The sequence below is a fragment of the Ictalurus furcatus genome, chromosome 15 (genome assembly GCF_023375685.1).
Source record: "Ictalurus furcatus strain D&B chromosome 15, Billie_1.0, whole genome shotgun sequence".
NCBI lineage: Eukaryota > Metazoa > Chordata > Actinopteri > Siluriformes > Ictaluridae > Ictalurus > Ictalurus furcatus.
This window is the reverse complement of record NC_071269.1, coordinates 6,209,637-6,229,312: the sequence shown is the minus strand read 5'-3', so window position 1 is coordinate 6,229,312 and position 19,676 is coordinate 6,209,637. Positions and strand designations below refer to the sequence as shown.

The 19,676-nt window shown below is 42.5% G+C and overlaps 1 protein-coding gene across 1 annotated transcript in view; it reads right to left on the bottom strand.

The window, feature by feature from the left end:
- Window positions 1–215: 215 nt before the first annotated feature.
- The window catches only part of prdm5 (PR domain containing 5), a 49,325-nt gene continuing 29,864 nt past the window's right edge, over window positions 216–19,676 (bottom strand). Inside the window, exons 14-16 of the mRNA XM_053643187.1 lie at window positions 12,160–12,245; window positions 7,135–7,239; window positions 216–1,970 (exon numbers count right to left, since the gene is read on the bottom strand). Coding sequence (XP_053499162.1) covers window positions 1,806–1,970; window positions 7,135–7,239; window positions 12,160–12,245 — 356 coding nt within the window. The 3' untranslated portion in view covers window positions 216–1,805. The remainder of the gene's footprint in view (window positions 1,971–7,134; window positions 7,240–12,159; window positions 12,246–19,676) is intronic.

Below are 19,676 nucleotides of genomic sequence, written 5' to 3'. Positions count from 1 at the left end.
ACGGATTCGACCCTGAATTCAACTCAAGTGCAGGAAATGAATCAAATAAGCTGTGCACCATTTTATAGGACAAGAGCTGCTAAATTGGACATACTGCTGCACTCGTGTGTGTGTGTGTGTGTGTGTGTGTGTGTGTGTGTGTTTCCCAAAAACTAATGAAGCACTTCATTTGTATATGTAAAAATGACAGCATGTGAACACACAAAACCGCAGCACTCGTTTCATTATTTATATTGAATAACAGGTTATGAAAGGAAGAAAAAGTGGGAACGAAAATACAAATCAAAATCATACTGAGATACTGATAGGTGTAACACTCGAGCATTAACATTCAACATTCCAGAAACACAACTGGCCAATCAGCATTCGGCTCCTTGTATGATCAGGACAATAATTCATAAACCTTCTTCTCTTTTCAATAATAATAATAATAATAATAATAATAATAAGCGTAACATACAAAAATACTGACACTTTAATAAAGGAATGTATCTGTACCTTGTAACATATGTAACATAAATACTGCATAACACAAAATACTCTTCTTATTGCATTTCTCTCATTATTTCTGCACCAGTTAATGTGGAGAAATATTATTGCGTGGAAAAGTGTAAGTACAACACGGACGCCGAGTGAAACGTCATCCTTTCCGGTGACACGGTGCCCAGTAAAATGTAACGGGATGCAAACGGACAAAATCGTACGTCTTTCTTTAATAAATGAACGTTTTCTTTGGAATCTTTGGCAAACTGCTCAGGCGTCAGAGGAATAAAACACGTCGTCGTGCACATCATTTAGAAAGCGATCGACCGGTAATATTCAACAAGCTGCGTGTTTGACGGATCAACGGATTTCCTGAAGATATAATAATCATTTAAATGGCGTGAATTCATTTCAGAGAGGCGGCAGTGACCGTGCTTCATGTCGGGCCACGTCGCACCACCCGGTCATCGATTCGTTTCCTATAATGGCATGCGCACTGGTGTTTTATTCCTTACTGACTTTGTAGAAAGAAGTGGAAAACTCAAGAAACTTAATTATACGTAAACATTACATGAAGAGTGCAGGCTTCAAGGGGTACCCTCTTGTATATTTTCATTTCTAGCCGGACGATCGTTAATACAAAGTCAGGCTCTCTGGTTGAAATATCCGTGTGATTGTCCTGCGCTGTAACAGGGTTTACTCCCTAGAAATTCTGCTCTGTATGGATAAATAACAAGGATTCGCGCTGCATTAAAAAAAACCCCCAAAAAACCCAACCAAAAACGCTATTTAATACTGACATAATGCAATACTATACTGCAAAAAAAAAAAAAAAACATCTTAGCGAGTGAAAATATCTTGAATATAGGCACATTTATGTAATATTTCCTGTTATGAGATTATTATAAGTAAAAATAATACACGGTTATTTATTATCTAGCTTTAAATCTTCTTATTTTATGGGTAGATAATTTCTTTGTATAAATACTATATATATATATATACATATATATATCTGTCAATTGAACAAGATCATTTCAAGCTTGTAATGAGAAAAAAGTTTAATAATCATCTGTAATAAGAATTACAATAGGAAATACTAGATAGCTTAAGATATTTTCACTTGCTGTCGTTTTTGTGTACGCGTGTGTACATTTCTAACCATGTGTGTGTGAGTGTGTAGGAGCATGTTTTTATATCGTAGTAGCGACCAGATTTAGGTGTTACCTGGCTATGTTAATAATACTTATGAGGTCTTTACGAAGATAGTAAAATGAACGTGTGTGTGCGTGGGTCCGTATCCGGAGGCGTGTGACCTGTCTCTAGCTTTCCGTCTCTCCGTGGACGTTCTCCATGTGCACTTTGAGGTAGTCGTTGCGGGTGAACTTCTTGTGGCAGAGCGAGCACTCGGCCATGGGCCGGTTGGGGTTGTGGGTGAGCTTGTGGCGGATCAGCATCTTCTTCAGACTGAACGACAGGTCGCAAACCTGCAGTCAATCGCAGCACGGGAAAACACAAACAAGCCACGTTACATGGGGAAATGTAAAACTATTGTAAAGTGTACTGAAATGTAATTCAATTGTGAAGTGTACTGAAATGTAATTCTATCGTGAAGTGTACTGAAATGTAATTCTATTGTGAAGTGTACCGAAATGTAATACTATTGTAAAGGGTACTATACTTCTAACATGGTTTCTCAGTCTCTTTTTTTTTTTCCAGAAAGTCATCTTTAATATTTATAAGCAGACCCCTGACGTTCCTTAATATTTATTAACTGACACATGTGTAAGCTCGGAAATACAGCTGCTGCAACTTTACTGTACTTGTATGAGCATGTGGAGGAAAATCATGTAGATTAAACTGTGTTAACTGTTAATCACTGCAAATTCGGTTTAAAAGGGTTTGAAAGAAATGTTCTTTCTGTGTTTCGGGGTTTCCTCCAGGTACTCTGGTCTCCTCCCCAATCCAAAGACATGCGGTGTGAGTGTGGGTGCGATTGTGCTCTATGATGAGTTGTCTCCCACCTCGTGCCCCAAGTTCCCCAGGCTCCCCGCGACCCTGTGCAGGATAAGCGGTACAGAAAATGGAGGGATGGAATTTGGTTTCATTTAACAATATGGCTTCCACCCTTAAGGTGCGTCCACACTTATGAGTGACAAAGTGACAGGTGACCAACCATTTTCTACGCGCGATGCGGAGTCACATTTTCAACGTGGTTCCACTTTTAGTCAGAATTTTATGGGAACGTTTTTGCAAAGAACACGACGTTTGATATACTGAGAACGAAAGAGTGTAACGTTTTCTTAAAGAAAGCAAAAAGGAGAAAGATGTATTTGTTCACTGCTTGCCCGTCTCTTTCTCTTTCACAATAACATACACACTGTGTGTTAACTCGCATCTTAGCATCATTTAATGGTCCTTTTCATGCTAAAGCTAATGCAGCAATGTGTGTGTATGTATGTATGTATGTATGTATGTCTTGATTAGCCACGTCTTCATGAGCACGATTTTATTCTCCTTATGCTAAGTGATATATTGTGATCACGGGCTGGAATCAGAGCTACAACTGAATCTTCATCCTGATACGTTACACAAGAGCATAACAACAAAACAGCAGGAGTGAAGGCAGCGAGGCAACAGCGCTCTCACTAGCACATGCTCTCAATTGAGAAAGCTTCACACTTACGCACGCACACACACACACACACCGACCCAAAACCACTTAAAAATGACACTGCCAACAAAAAGTCTAACGCAACCGGTTAGAAGGCATCGGCCAAGCCAGATACTAAATCACACACAACTGGAGCCATCAGTCAGAGCAGCAGCCTGTGAATCTGTCCATGTAACACACACACACACACACCAGCCAGTTTACTGCACACATATTTATGTACACATATTTAAAACTCTGTCATATTTATAAGCTCCTCTTCATAGATTTAATTGATCATTCTAGTCAGCTAACTCACTTGAGCGATTAATTTACCATTGCTAATGCTAGCCATCTAGTTAATCTGCTAACCTGACAGGATTTCTGAGAGAATTTTAACTTGCTATTCATACACTTCATTCTGAATTTCTGAAAATAGTTATTAGTTAGTATTTAATTAATACTGATAACGCTAGCCAGCTAACCAGCTTGAGCTAGAGATAATGCTTGCTTGCTAGCTAATGTGCAACAGGATTTCTGAAGAGTGTACAAAGTTAGTGTACAAATTTTGTTTACTACCTACCAATACAATTCAGCTAGCTAACCTGAGCTAACCTAGCAGGATTTCTGAGAGGATTTGAACTGTCCTGTTCCTAAAGTTTACTGCTAACACTATTCCTATGTTCCCAAGTTCAATAACACGTTAAATAAACGTTCCCGAAGGCCTTATGTAGTCAGGACTCATTTTTACAGTTTTCGTTGCTAACATGAGCTAACCTGACAGGATAACTAAAAGATATGTTTAAGTTATCGTTCCTACATGTTTACAATTCCGTATTACTGTTAACACTAGCCACCTTACTAACATGAACTAACCTGACAGGAGTTCTCAAAGGATGTTTTTAAAAAGTCATAAGTTTACACTGCTAATGCTAGTCAGCAAGCTAACGAGCTAACCTGACAGGAATTCTCAATGAAGTGTTCAATTACTCTTCACAAATTTTCACGTTTTACTGAAGTGTTCGTAAGCTAGTTTACCTCAGAAAACCTGAACTGGGTTTTAAAGTTATCGTTCCTACATGTTTACAATCGTTACTGCTAACATGAGTCAGTTTGCTAACTCGAGCTAACCTCACCGGAATTCCGAAAGTATTTTTAAGCTTTAAGGTTCATGACATTTCAAATTTTTGAGGGGATTTCTCAATTGATTTTTAAGTTGCCGTTCACACACTGCTAACACTAATCAGCAGGCTAATGTGCTAACCTGACAGGATTTCTGAGAGGATTTGAGAGCTTAATGCAAGCTTGCTAGTTAATGTAGTAGCCTGAGAGGATTTCAGAAAGAAAGGTTTATAAATTGTTTATAAATTCTTACTGATAATGCTAGGCAGCTAGCTAGCATGAGCTAACCTGACCAGGATTTCTGATAGGATTTTAAAGTCCCTGCTAACACAAGCCGGTTAAACCTAACCTGACAGGAAAGGAAGAAATTTAGGAACTTAGGAAGTTTTTTTTCCCCTAAGTTTTCTATTGTTCCTACACTTTTTACTCTTTACTGCTAATGCTAGGCAACTAACAGGATTCCTGAGTGGATTTTTAAGTTGCTAATCATAAATTTTCGACAATCAAAAATTTTGCTAACATTGCCCTGTTGGCTAACGTGCTACCGCTGACAGGATTTCTGGGAGAAATTTTCCTTGCCACAATTGCTTTCAAAGACTGTATAGGATGTTCTCTCTCTCTGTGTCTGTGTCTGTGTGTGTGTGTACTGTATGTCTGGAATGCTTTGGGAGAATCCGAAGATCAGAATAGATTTAATTTGTTCCCAAAGTTATTCAAAAACTTTGCGTTTTTAAAAGCTCAAGGCGTTGTCTAGGTTCGCACACATACTCACACACACACACACACAAGTACAGAACTGCTTTTCCACATGGCATCGATTTCATAAAAATGCGACAAATGCTAACCACATTATAACATCACTCTCGCTAATTCCGCTAAAGCCGCCGCTGGTCCGAACGCTTTCTGCTTGGTGTTGTTAAATAACATTGTGGACGGAGTTAAGCTCGTCGCTCCTACAGCTTTTCCTCCCTGTTCATATTAAGAACGATGTATAATTTATGCTGTTGGTGTTTTTCTAAACCAGGCACAAAGTCCATCCTGACCACCGTAAATGTCTTCAAATGATGCGAAAGCGTTTTTAAAAGGAGCCAATAGACGGAGGGAATAAAATTTAATGAATCCGGATTAAGGGACGGTTTCTGCTTCACACAAAAGAACGAAAGAATTGAGTGACTAAATTGCCATGGATGGTGGCTGCTTGTGTTACTGCGCTCGGAGAGAGAGAGAGAGACAGAGAGAGAGAGAGAGAGAGAGAGAGAGAGACAGAGACAGAGAGACAGAGGGAGAGAGACAGAGAGAGAGATAGAGAGAGTCAGAGAGAGATAGACAGACAGAGAGAGACAGATGGGGGGGAGTAAAAGAAAGAAATGCTTCAGGGCTTAAAAGACCCGTCACATCAGAAGTGAGAAGAGAGGCCGTCTAGAGGAAACAGCCAATTTCACTCGCTTGTGGATGGAGAAAAGAGAAAAAATAACAGCGTAACTTTAAAAGGCGCGCTTGTGGCCGGCCAGCAAAATCAAATAAAAGCAGTGCGAGTGTTTTTCATTTGGTCTGATGAGATCAGTGAGACGGCTGTGTGTTCCTTCCCTCTGTGTGTGTGTGTGTGTGTGTGTGTGTGTGCAAAAGTCTTCCTTAAACTCCTGCTGAGTGGAGGTATTATTTAGGAAGTGTTTTAGAAATGTGTGTGTGTGTGTGTGTGTGTGTGTGTGTGTGTGTGTGTGAGTTTGTGCATGCATGTTTATGCAAGATCGTTAACTACCCGGTTTAACCAACACTGACTTAGTGCCAAGCGCTGCAAACACACACATTTCCATTTCCATTCACTTGTGTGTTAGCGTAGACAAACAATCATATGCCTAGACATTTTGTGAAGTGTTTAGTGATTCTGCTGTTGATTTGTGGGTCGGGGAGATGAAGTGGAGATGTTGGACTCCAGGTCCCAGAATGCAATGCAGCTATACAAAGCTTTACGAAGAGTTAGGGCAGAGAACCAGCTCGGCTGGTCGGTCTACGAGACGATGATTGAGATGGCGGAGTTCACACAAGAGTAAGTTGAAGCTTCATGTCTGTTCGAGCAGGTGCACAGATGACGGGGTGAGAGAGCTGAATAGAGTGAAGGAGTAAAGCGCCGCTGCATCGCTCTCGTTACGTAGAGATGAAGCGAGGGCTAAGTCCCACTGCAGCGCTGTCGGGAAGTAGCCAAAGTGTATTGTGGGTAATGGAGGAAACCGGGAAGTGAAAACAGACCACGGTGGTGATAATTCAGGGTGGATCTTTCCTTTAAAGTCTTCCTTTCTTAAACCATGTTTTAAACAATTGTGTTATCACACAATGAAGCGTAATGTTAGACATTTTCCATCGCAGGAGGAGTGAGACAGTAAGACAGTGAGACAGTGAGACGGGCTGCTGTCCCCTCGCTCAGAAAGCAGACACCACGTGGCCTTGTGTTATTCTAACAGCGCGGTTTGGAGCCGGGCTGCTTCGGCGTGTCAGCTTTGAGTGCTGATGTGTGTGTGTGTGTGTGTGTGGAGGTCAGAGTGGGGTCAGTTTGCGCAGGGTGGTTACAGTCTCGTGTCCGCTTGGCAGGACATCCTTCCTCTGTGGCTCCGACGCCACTGTAACGCTCCATCACTGCTCACACACACACACACACACACACGGAGGTGGATTTATATCAGTCAGCCCCGGCTCCAGTGGTCTGCTCTCTAAACCTGTGCGTCAGACACTGCACCCACAACCCATTGCGACGTCCACTCCTACTGTCAGAGTCTGTGGACTGAGGTGAGGGGTGTGTGTGTGTGTGTGTGTGTGTGTGTGTGTGTGTGTGTGTGTAGTGTGTGAGTAGTGTGTATGGTGCAGTGTGGTGTGGTACTAACGTCACATTGGAAGGGCTTCTCTCCGGTGTGTGTGCGCATGTGTTCATCCAGACCTCGCTTCTGACTGAAGGCCTTGTTGCACTCACTGCATTTATACGGCTTCTCCTGTGTGTGTGTGAGAGAAAGAGAGAGAGCGAGCGAGAGAGAGAGAGAGAGAGAGAGAGAGAGAGACAGAGAGAGAGATAGAGAGAGACAGAGAGAGAGAGAGACAGACAGATAGACATACGGAGAAATAGAGAGGGGCAGAGAGATGAAGAGAGAGAGAGGCAGGAAGAGAGAGGGAGACAAACCGATAGAGAGAGAGAGAGACAGATAGACATATGGAGAGATAGAGAGGGGCAGAGAGATGAAGACAGAGAGAGGCAGAAAGAGAGAGAGAGACAAACCGATAGAGAGAGAGAGACAGATAGACATATGGAGAGATAGAGAGGGGCAGAGAGATGAAGACAGAGAGAGGCAGAAAGAGAGAGAGAGACAAACCGATAGAGAGAGAGAGACAGATAGACAGACGGAGAGATAGAGAGGGGCAGAGAGATGAAGAAAGAGACAGGCAGAGAGAGAGAGAGAAAGAGAGAGAGAAGAGTCTTCATTAATAAACAGTAGAAATGTTGAATATATATACACATTAAACAGCTTCGGTCCGCAGCCCAGTGACACGGTGCGATGTTCTTGAGGTTCACTCCAGCTTCTGCTCGGCTCCTGTGAACTGGACATTAAACGCAGCTCTACTCCGATTACAGAAACACACAGAGAGAAATAAACATCGCTTCAGCTCTGATAAATCACAACAATAATCAGCTGTAAGTCTACAGGCTTCACTGTTTCTGAAGAATAAAACGAAACAGACAAATTTGAGAACAGCGCTGTGGTTTAAATATATATCTGTACTTCCTGCCTGCCATGTTCTTATCATTATGGGAATGATTTAGGTGTCTGTTATCTAAATGTTGCATGCCATGACGCGTGTTTTTGTGTACACACACACACACACACACACAAACACACACACACATCACAGTCCTAACCCAGACTGTCACGGGAATGGGTGGACACAGGAAGCTCGAATCCTGGGAAAAAGAGATATCTTATAGGAGGGGCGACACATAATACACACAGGATATGCAAGATCAAGTGTGTGTCGGTATGTGTGTATGGGGTTAAAAACAGAAACAAAAAAAATTGTAAGAAAGAAAGTGAGAGAAGTATGGGTTGTACATCATGCCCCAAAAAAGAAGAAAAAGCTCTGTATGTGCCAGATTAATAAGCATCAGATCAGCTGAGCTCAAACACGTTAGAAGTCAATTGTGTGTATAGATGTGTGTGTGTGTGACAAACACACACACACACTTTCTTGTTTCTTTGCGAAGTCTTGCCACTCTTACGTGCAGTTCTGAAATCTTCGCTAGAATTGAACTCCACCTTATTTTGACTTTTGTCTCTGAGTCTCGACTACACATATCCGCTTGTCTGACTCCGACAACGTTTTGGAACGTTTTTTTCGGAATAAAGCCAGAGTTCGTCGTTAAAATTTAGAAATCGTTGTAGAAACCAGTTCGGTATTTAGAAGCAGCTTGTTATTGTCTTATTCAGAATAAGGTCAATAATTAGATTACTGCTGTTCGTGTAAACACCTTAATCAGAATATTGTCTTATTCAGAATAAGATCAATAATTAGATTACTGCTGTTCATGTAAACGTACTCAATGCATGTAGTAGATTGTCATTTTGTTTGAGAATCTAATAAATAAGCACAACAAAATGGCGGCAAAATGGTGAATTTTTCATTGTTTCTTGAGACCTCATAATAATTCCACACTGGCGATGACAAGACTGCGGCGCTAAAGTTTAGAGACTATCGATCAAGTCGTAGAATGTGATTGGCAGCTGATCGATTAGGAGCGTCCCTATCTAAATCCATATTCTGCTGTCGTCAGTCCTAAACCCAGACTTGTCTTCGTGGGCGGAGGAAAAATCTAGAGGGAGTAATAATTGCTAGTGAGGACCAGCAAACTGTCCTTTCATTCTGGGGACATTTATTATTGCAGGACAATGTGTGTGTGTGTGTGTGTGTGTGTGTGTGCACGTGTGTTAAGCATAGGTTATTATTCGTCAGTATTATACACTGGTGTGAGCTCTGAGTCAGAGTGTAATGCAGAGCTCTTGGGTGTGTTTGAGGTAGAGTAAACAAGTCCAAGTTTCCAAGCCTGTGGAAATGCTGTTTTCCAAAGGAATAATATATATATATATATATTTTTTTTTTTAAAAAAACTAAAAGACTTAGTGTTGCATGTTTTGATTAGCAAGCTTTCGGATAATTATTGAAGCTGGCATTTAGGTTAAGTCATAGAAACACTGTAGTAATGTTAAAATCCTAAAGTGTAGCAAGTGAAAAAGTGTCTGTAGAAAGAGTGGAACAGGATACATATAACTGTTAGCACTAACAACTGTGCTTAGTTTCTCTCACTAGTGTCTTGTTGTCTCTAACGTTTGGGTTTTGCACTAGCTTGCTTGGGTTTTGACCTTGAGTAGCAGTCATCCAGTATTAAAGAAGGTCAAATCAAGAACCATTAGAACCTTTGGGGCAGTGGTGGCTTGCCGGTTAAGGCTCTGGGTTATTGAGCAGAAGGTCAGGGGTTCAGACCCCAGCACTGCCAAGATGCTCATGGAATCTTCATAAATATATTAACATTGCCCATTTCTAGCTATGACCTGAATGCATTTTGAGCGCTGATGTCTGGAAAGACCAAGAACGAACCTAAAGTGGCCATGAGACCATTAAACCTGGAGTTTGTATAGATGTCCTTTGGCATCATGCTAATGGAGGGATGGGAAGGGTCATAAATCGTAAAATGGGGCCACTCTATTTTGGGGGGGGTCTCTTGAGTGGCACAACAGTAAATCATTCGCTTTATCGCTGGGAGATTGCAAGTTACCGCTGTCATCCATGGCTAGGAGGCCAAAGGAGCTAAACTGGCTGTGCATTCTGGGTGGCAGCATACGTTTACATTTATGGCATTTGGAAGATGCCCTTATTCAGAGCAACTTACATTTATCTCATTTATTCAACTGAGCAGTTGAGGGTTAAGGGTCTTGCTGAAAGGCCCAGAGGCGGCAGCTTTGTGGTGCTGGGATTGCAACTCGCAACCATCCAATCAGTAGTCCAACGTCTTCACCACTGAGTTACCACTGCCCTAAATACCCTCTCACTACCCAGTTAATCACAGCAACACTAGCCAATCGCAGGAGTCTGTGAGCTTAAGTATGTGGAAGAGGGTAGATAGTGCCTCTGAGTCTGAGTGTGTAACGCTGCACTAGGACACAGTATGAGCAGCAGTGTGAAATAATATGGTTGGATGGCTAGTGTGTGGGACACACCAGGTGACCAAATTGGCTGGTGGTACTGGAATGACTGTGTGAGTGGAACGCTTTCCGTCATGGCCATTTTGAACAGGTCTACCTGAAGCAAGAGGCTCAAAAAGAACATGGCACACAGCAGGGTTTGATAAGTGCCTTCAAGTAATTGGGGGTCCGTTTTCTCTTTCTAACCAAGCATTATTTTTGGGACAGGAAGACGTTGGAGAACTTGGCGGGATTGCCTCCGAAGGGTTTCAGGAAAGCCACAGCGAGTCTTCACTGCCTCCATGGCTTGCACAGTCAGTCAGAGATCTCAACCGTATCTTTGGGATGAAGTCGAAAGGTCTGAGTAGCCAGGAATTGTGCAATCCAATCACGTCCCGCAAAAGGTACAACCATGTAGAATCCATGTGGAAGTGAAACATGCTTCTACCTAATAACCTAGTGATGTCGGTGTAATTGAAACGATTCAAGGTTATACCGTGCCGAGCCCGTCCCATGTTGATCCACTCGACCGCAAATCACGTAGAGCACAAAGTGTGTAATGTGGGTGTGTCGTGGCTTATGTCCTTTCAAATACAAATACATCTTTCTTCATTCCAAGCTACCTGCATGTCCTCGCGTCCCCTCACCGATTACACATGTCAGAACTGAACATGATGTCCTCCCTACTGTACATACAAGAGTGTGAATATGTTTTCTTAGTCAAAGCCCTGGAACGTATCCCTTTACCGATGCGTAGCGGTCCGAGAGAATACAGAAAAGCTCTTTCAAACAGCTGGACAAGCTTCAAACATAAAAACGGATTCAGGCACGCACACATGCTATCACACCTACACACACACACACACATACAAAAAACAGTGGTTTTTCTATGTATAAATCACAGCTGGTGGAATAAGTGAATTCACTTGTATTTGGGGAGAGCCACTCCGAGGCGCCTCGTTCTGTGGTAGAGAGGCATTTCCCTACCAGCCAGATGCTGAGGAGCTCAAAAACATCTGCCAGAGAAGCAGATTTATAACACTGCTGCTGCATGCTGTGCTTTAAGGTCCAGTCCAACACACACTTGCGTACAAATCTCATATGCACTTATATATAAATCCCTCTCTCTCTCTCTCTCTCTCTCTCTCACTCATAAACTTTTGTAAAAGTACATAATTAAGTGATCATATGCAAAAATATCAACATGCAAATGTTTCACATCTTACATTGTACTTTTACTTGTATGTAAAATGGATGTTTAATCAACATGTTGGCCAAAATGCATCACTTTATATAGGAAAATATCTATTATGGCTGTAGTATACCTTGTTTACTCATATATAAATGAACATGTGATAAAGGTGATATACCGTGCATATTTCCAAATATGTCTGTGGTTGAGTCATGAATTGCATTTTTTTGGGGGGGAATACGGAACACTACATTGGCTCTAGCACACTACTATGTTATGCCTTATGTAGGGAGCAAACACTGTGAATAGGAAAGCGTTCGTGATTCGACCTACCTTTGTGGTAGAGTCTTAAATAATAAAAAAATGTATTCAAATATTTTATTCAAATGAAATTAAAATGCAATAATTAAAGGATTTTGACAGCACCGGTGCGGTGTGATAGAAAGAGGAATATAGGACTAGGTGTGTGAACACAAGGACGTGTTCGGTCTTACCCGAGTGTGTGTTCGTATGTGCATCTTCAGTCCATCATTCTTGCTGAAGGCCTTGTCACAGTACGGGCACTGGTAAGGGCGTTCACCTAAACACGCAAACACGCGCGCACACACACACACACACACACAATCATTATCATCATCATCATCATGATATAACACACCTTTGCTAAATACAGATATTAAGCAAGCACACTACTGTGCATCAGCCCACAGGCATGGCGCTGTGTGTGTCCTGGAGGAGACGTGGCCTCAGTGCAGGTCACTCTCAGTGAACCCAGTGTGTCCTTTGGACCTGTCATTCCCAACAAAAAGAGCATGTCCTCTGTGATGGAGGTGTGGCCTCTGTCCGGGTCAGTCTCAGTAAAGGAAGTTGGCCTCCGAGCTTTTCAGTCTCAGTAAAGGAGGTGTGGCCTCTGTGCCTGTCAGTCTCAGTAAAGGAGGTGTGGCCTCTGTGCCTGTCAGTCTCAGTAAAGAAGGTGAGGCCTCTGTGCCTGTCAGCCTCAGTAAAGGAGGTGTGGCATCTGTGCCTGTCAGTCTCAGTAAAGGGTGTGGCCTCTGTGGACTCAAATGTAAAACTTTCCCCCCAAACTGTTTGCACAATGCTGATTTCTTGCACTGCGTCATATCTAATTGTATTACACTGTAGCTCTATGTCACCTAATAAAAAATTAAACACCTTAAACCTTTAAATATTAAGATACGCATCACGCCATCTCAGACGATAGATACTTGTTCTTGCCAGGCACCACTCTGTCTCGAACTCCTTCCACACTGAAAGCATATCCCAGCTAATAAAAGCACAGCTTTATCAGAGGTGTGGGCGTGAACGAGAAAGCACAGTGAATTGTCGTGCAGGAAGTACGAGTCGGACTCGAGCCTTGAACTTTCTGAAGATTCTGTTTGTGATTCCATCCTGATGACATCATACGGGCTTTGTGGCGTTGGGTTCTGCCGTGTCAGAATCCTCCACTCGGTTCTACGTAGGAAGCCAAAGCCAAGCTGCGGTTAGGAGCTGATTGTCTGGAGCTGAGTCTCAGAAAAAATATGTGCAAAAGTCCATAGACCCCTGTGCTGTCATCCTGGCCATGTCACATTACTGTTAATTCAACAGCAGCATACCAGAACAAGCGTAATAATATAAACTTTGCAGTCCAAACTACTGAACAAAAGTGTGAAACCACCCCTTTATGCACACACCCCCCTCCTCCATCATGCTATTCAATTCCCTTTCTGTATCTTCCAGATCTCTAGCCAGCTTGACCCACAGTGGGCGGGGTCACGTAGGCCCCTCCCTCCTGCACATTAAAGCCCCGCTGTTCCAACTGGCAGAGATGCTATCTGAACTCTCGCAATAAAGCTGCAAACAGGCGGTGACAAGCCGTCAATCACAGCAGGGTCGGACACGTGGATCTGATTTAAACCCAAGCCGATTTGGGCAGCAGATAGCACTGAACGCCTCTGATTGGTGGGGGGGTTGGCTAAAATGGAACATTTCGCATACCGCGGGTATGGCAACACATTCATGATTCATGTCTGCTGCTGAATCTGATTTGAAAGAAACCTGAAATTGAAATACGTTTCGCCTCATAAAACAGCAGGAACGCTGGAACTTCGTCTCAGAACGTTTGTCGGAAAGATCGGACATACGCGCACGCGCTCGAATATCCTTGGTCGATACGTAAAAAGCCGAATCGCTTTAATTCACCAGACGGGATTCCAAGCAAAACTGCAATTCCACAGAAAAGTGGCATGCTACTAAATAATTAGTGACCATTATCTACCTAACACATGTCAGTGTATCTGGCTTGTAATGATTGCTTATTTTGCAGCGTTCTGTAAATAGGAATTGTGTGTTATACTTACTTGGTTCGTATGAAAAAGACCAGTTTATTATTACAAGCTCTTCTGCTAGTCTTTAAGTCTAATGGGGTTTGAATTGTAGCTCTTGTTTTTCTCAGCGTTGCCGTTTTTGTTTTGTTTTTATTAAAAGGAGAAAAAAAAACACCATAACGTCATGTCTGTGGCTGGAGCAACTCCTCGTAATGCTGGTCCGAACGAGGCAAAATGATAGCTTATAGTTTTAATAAGATATTCAGCTTTCTAGCGCTGATCTATCGTTAGCTGCTTCGGCTAGTAAACCAACTAGCACAAAAATACACAAATAAACAACAACAACAACAAATCGAACTGCCTGCCCCAAAGTGGTTGTTGGCCTTCAAAATTTATGCGGCATCTCGCGGTCACTGTTTTAACATTCATAAACGTATTAATAGTTAATAGGCGCAATACTCATGCGAGTATCATCAGCTGAGAGACAGAACGAACCAATTAGCATTACTGCATTCGCAATGTACTAACGTTCTCCCAATAGCCCGCGTTCATTACAAACAATGTTAAAACGTTTGGCTCGGAGTTCTTCGTTAATTGTGAGTTATTAAGACCCGATGATCTATTACAGCTCTAGCCGACATCACCGCTGTCTGAAACCGTGCCATGTGTACATGATTCACTCAGCTGCTTTTGGAAGACGCTTAAAAATCTGCTCTCTCGCAGACCGTATCCCTCACCGCTGGGAAACGGAGAGGATCCCAGGCTCATGAAACAAAACCTTATTCCAATTTCAGTGCTTTCTTCTGGGCTAATGAAATAAGGGGTTTGCTGGCTGGAGAATGGCTCCCTTTGGAATAAGTAATGCGCCTGGCAACTGGGACAGCTCCTCAAGGAAACGCGAAATGGCGATGCCTGACTTAATAAGATGCAGGCTGTAGAGAGATGCCAGCTGTGTGTGTGTGTGTGTGTGTGTGTGTGTTTGTGTGTGCTGACTGTACGGCGATCTAATTTCCAATTCATGTTGTTGGTGTAACCACTTAAGGGACTAATTGTCGAACAGAAAAAAAAAAAAAAGACACATGTTGTTTAATTAGACAGAGTGCGGGACTGGTGGATATTTTTTGTCCTGCGAGTAATAAGGTTAATTAGCTCGGCTTCGGGGGGAATTAACAGGGTAAGATCCTCATTAAGCTGAACGCTGGCCTCGAGGCGAATCCGTCTTGAAATTACCGGCTGTGTATGATGGGTAGTTTAACCCAGCAGCCCTTTCTTATTGATTCAACATCTTTCTCAATAACGTATTGCTGTATCAGTTACCTGGAACATAATCACATGGTTATATAAGGGAGAGGGTAATTAGTGTAAGCTGGACCCCCAAGCAACTGTAAAAATTGTAAGGTGTAATTGCATCTCCAAGTCACAAATATCTACGATAAAGGACCTAAGGACTGGATATATCATTCGACATATTGGCGAAAGTCTATGGACACCTGACCATCACACCCTTATGTGCTTGTTGAACATCCCGTTCCAGATTTAGTTCCTCTTTGCTGTTAGAATAAGCTCCACTCTTTTCTTCTGGGAAGGTTTTCTACTAGATTTTGGCGCGAGCGTGGCTGTGGGGATTTGTGTTCATTCAGCCACAAGTGCGTATACTGATGTCCGGTGAGGAGATCTGGGGTGCGGTCGATGTTCCAGTTCATCCCAAATGTGTTCAGTGGGGTTGAAGTCTGGGCTCTGTGCAGGACACTCGAGTTCTTCTACTCCGACCATCTCAAAACATGTCTTCATGGAGCTCGCTTTGTGCACATGAGCCTTGTCATGCTAGAACCGGTTCCAGCCTCTTAGTTCCAGTGAAAGGAAAGCACACAAGGACTTTTTATACAATTGTGTGCTTACAACTTTGTGGCAACAGGTGGGGAAGAACCACATATGGGTTGTGGGTCAGGCATCCACAAACTTTTGGCTATATAGTGTATTTCGACCTATTTCAAATAAGGGTGTTTATGAGACATCCTGCTCTGATGGCATTTGGGAGAACATAATGGTTCAGCAAATAGGTAGGGTTAGGATTAACCCTAACCATAACCCTAAGCCTAGTTTGTTTTTATGCAATGTTAAATAATAACACAGCAAATGTTTTAAGAGTTACTCCAATTTTGGATTTCTCACAAAAAAAAAGGACCTAACCTGAGCTCTTACGTTCAAGCATTGCACCAATGAAAATGAAATGCAAGTGTATTTAACCACTACCAGAAACATTCTTTTTCTTGATCCAGAGTGAATTTTACTTGCGTCTTTGTGTCTATTTCTCTACTTTCAATAATCTCTACGTCCAACGAATATACATTCTCCGATCCCTGCCACCAAACACCCACGCCACCTCCACATCTTCCCCCTAACCTTCCTCTCGAGTTTAGCCTCAAGCCGCATAAAGTTTCTTCGAAAGGCCTCGGCTGCCCTCAGACAATCTCGTTCCTTAAAAGCAAGACTGTCGAACTGACAAACAAACCAATCTACTCTGAACAGCATCATAAACACCAAGTATTGGGTTAAAGCTCATCTGAGACCGACCGGAGCAGCTCTGTGGAAACCATTAGAGGGTCAAGCCAACCAAGACCTAGCACAGCGGTGAATTCTGGGACTGCGGAGGAGTTTTATGAAGCTTGTAAAACTGTAGTAGGTCAAGCCAGGAAACCCTACATTCTTGTTTCAAGGATTAGACAGGCTTAAGATACGCTAACAGTGGTAAAAAAGGTTAAGATTGATTTGAGGCGTGTTGGCCATCATGGCCAAAATGTAAAGAAGACACAAAATGTAGAATATTAAATGAACAAGATAAATGCAGTGTTCAAAGGTTAAGAGAAAATGACAATGTAATTACACACATGTGCCTGTAGAAGCACATGATCCGATGCGTAATAGGCAAAATGATTAACTGGCTTTGACCGTGGTATGGTTGTTTGTGCCAGGAGTAGAAACTGAAGATATCCGTCTCCCGGGAGATGCTTTTCTGCTCACCACGTTTGTAAAGCATGGATATTTAAGTTACCATCGCCTTCCTGTCAGCCTGAACCAGTCTGGCCATTCTCCATTGGCCTCTCTCATTATCAAGGCGTTTTTGCCCACAGACTGGCTCCTCGCAGGATGTTTTTTTTTTGTTTCGCACCATTCTGTGTAAACTCCATGAACTGTTGTGTGTGAAAATCCCTGGAGATCAGCAGTTTGTGAAATACGCAAACCAGCCCATCTGGGACCAACAACCATGCCACGGTCAAAGTCACTGATATTTTTTGAATGTTTTCAATGTTTAATGTTTTGACCTATTATATATGACGATATATATATTGTGTGTGTGTGTGTATATATATATATATACATATATATATATGTGTGTGTGTGTGTGTGTGTGTGTGGGTGTGTGTGCATCAGTAATTGTTTAAACCTTCATTTCAGTTAAAATATTATATGCTTTGGGTAAACACCTTCTGAAAACAACACAAAAAAGGGTTCCTCAAGAGATATTTGGATAGTTCCTATGGGGTTTTCCTTTGTCATAGGCTGATCTGATGTGGAAGACGGACCAGCTGAAGAACATGAAGAAGGAACTAGATTGTACTTAGGCAGCCTCCTCACAAAAACCACCTGAGGTACTGGTGGTATTTGAACTGGTTCTACAATATGCTTCGATATTCAACGTGCCTTTAATTATAGAGCCTTTAACACATGACTGATGGATGCACGTGGCTAATGTGTACAGTTGCTCTCGCTGTCTAAGAATGCTAACGCACCCTCTTAACAGCTTAACCCTCAATGAGGCGGGCTCCAGACAGTGAAGTTCAATTCCAAACTCCAACCTATGATTAGAGCGGGACTGGAGTTCGATGGTTTCAGGCACATGCCGTTATAAATGGATTCTTATTTAGCCTAGTCACAGGGGGATTAGCATTGAGTCTGATGTGTGTGTGGAGAAACAGAGGGGCTAATTGATTTAGCATGCTCTGTAAGGGGACACCGTGCGTGTGTGACCCCTGGGTGCCTCCATAGCATACCTTTAGCCCTGGCAGTCCCAAGCGGCCCCGGACGCCCTAACCAATCGATCCATTTGGCACCCCGTCGTGTGTGTGTGTGTGTGTGTGTGAGAGAGAGAGAAAGAAAGAAAGAGTATGGTGTACAGATGGCTGTCCCCGTCGCATGCTTTACACGCTGAGCGTTTTTTTTTTCTTCTTCTCTGGGTTGTATGGAGAGCTCTGAGGCTCGAAAGCTCCAGTCTGAATTGCATTAGCCTTGTCTGTCACACATTCACAGTTTCCTCCTACACACGCACTCCTCTGTCTCCAAACGGAAAAGAAACGCAATATCGATCCACTTGAGCTGATAAGCGTTTAACTTGGATCATTCACGCAGATCTTTTCATCTGACCTGCTTGGCAGTGAGAGAGAGAGAGAGGCTCTGCTAAAGATCCCATAACACGTTATTTCCTGCAGTGCCTAGGATAAAGAGGCCCATATGGATTATTCCCGTACGGACACATGCGCACACATGCACTAACCAACTATATGGAAAGTACAGAAAGTCCTTAGTGAAGTCCTACAAATATACCCAAACCCACAATTTTCTCCATCGCAAACCCACACTCAGTTTAATCTCAATGTAAAGCAAGATGATAACTCAGTACCATCCACAATAAACATACACACCGCGGCATGTAGATCTGCATCACGTGACGAAATGTTGAACTGTAACAAATCTAAAAGCACTGGGACTGTAAACAACCATAATATACACACATCTCCGCTTGTCCATCTCACGTTGCCGTCCTGCTGAAACAATATGGCAGATCGTAAAAGATGAGACAGTATAAACACACACACACACACTCATGCAGACATGAGACGAGGATGAGATTTCAGGAGTCACGTGTGAAATGAGGTTGTGAGAAAGAGTGTGCTGTGCCTGAACACTCCAAAACACTGAGGACTACTGAGAGGCCATGATTCCTACCGAGAGGACATTACCCATAACCACACACACACACACACACACACACACACACACACACACACACACACAGTATCAGACAGATGCACATACACATATATATATATATCCACATAAATGGCCTCTTTGTACTCAAGCCAAACTGAATACATCTGTAAATCTTTCTTAGCTACATTATAATATTTCATAGTGATACAGAATATCATATGGATGTCATAAAAACTTAGAAAGATCTTATATCTTTGTCTCCTTTTCATGTCTTTGGCACTTATGATGTTCTTGTTGCATAAAATCACTTGTCAGGCAAAAGAGAATTTCATTCTAGTTTCTTTAGGGTTATGAAATACTGCTAGCTGGTGCTTGCTGCTCTTTATCTTCTTATACGGGCCTGACAGAACTGTCCGATAGTAATGGCACAGACCCCTTGGCTGTAAGTTTTCACCCCGATGGCACTGCAATCAATCACAGAAGTCCCTTTCACATAGACATACACAGGAATTTAAGGGCAATTTAACAGAAAATGGATAAGTGCGAAATCCCAATACTCAAGCTAGACAGAGTATTGCAGGTACTGAAACTGGACAAAGTGGAACTTCCCGGTACTCAAGTTGAACTGAGTCAGAATACCAGATATTGAGGCTAGACAGAGTCAAAATATCAGATACAGATGCTGAACAGTATCG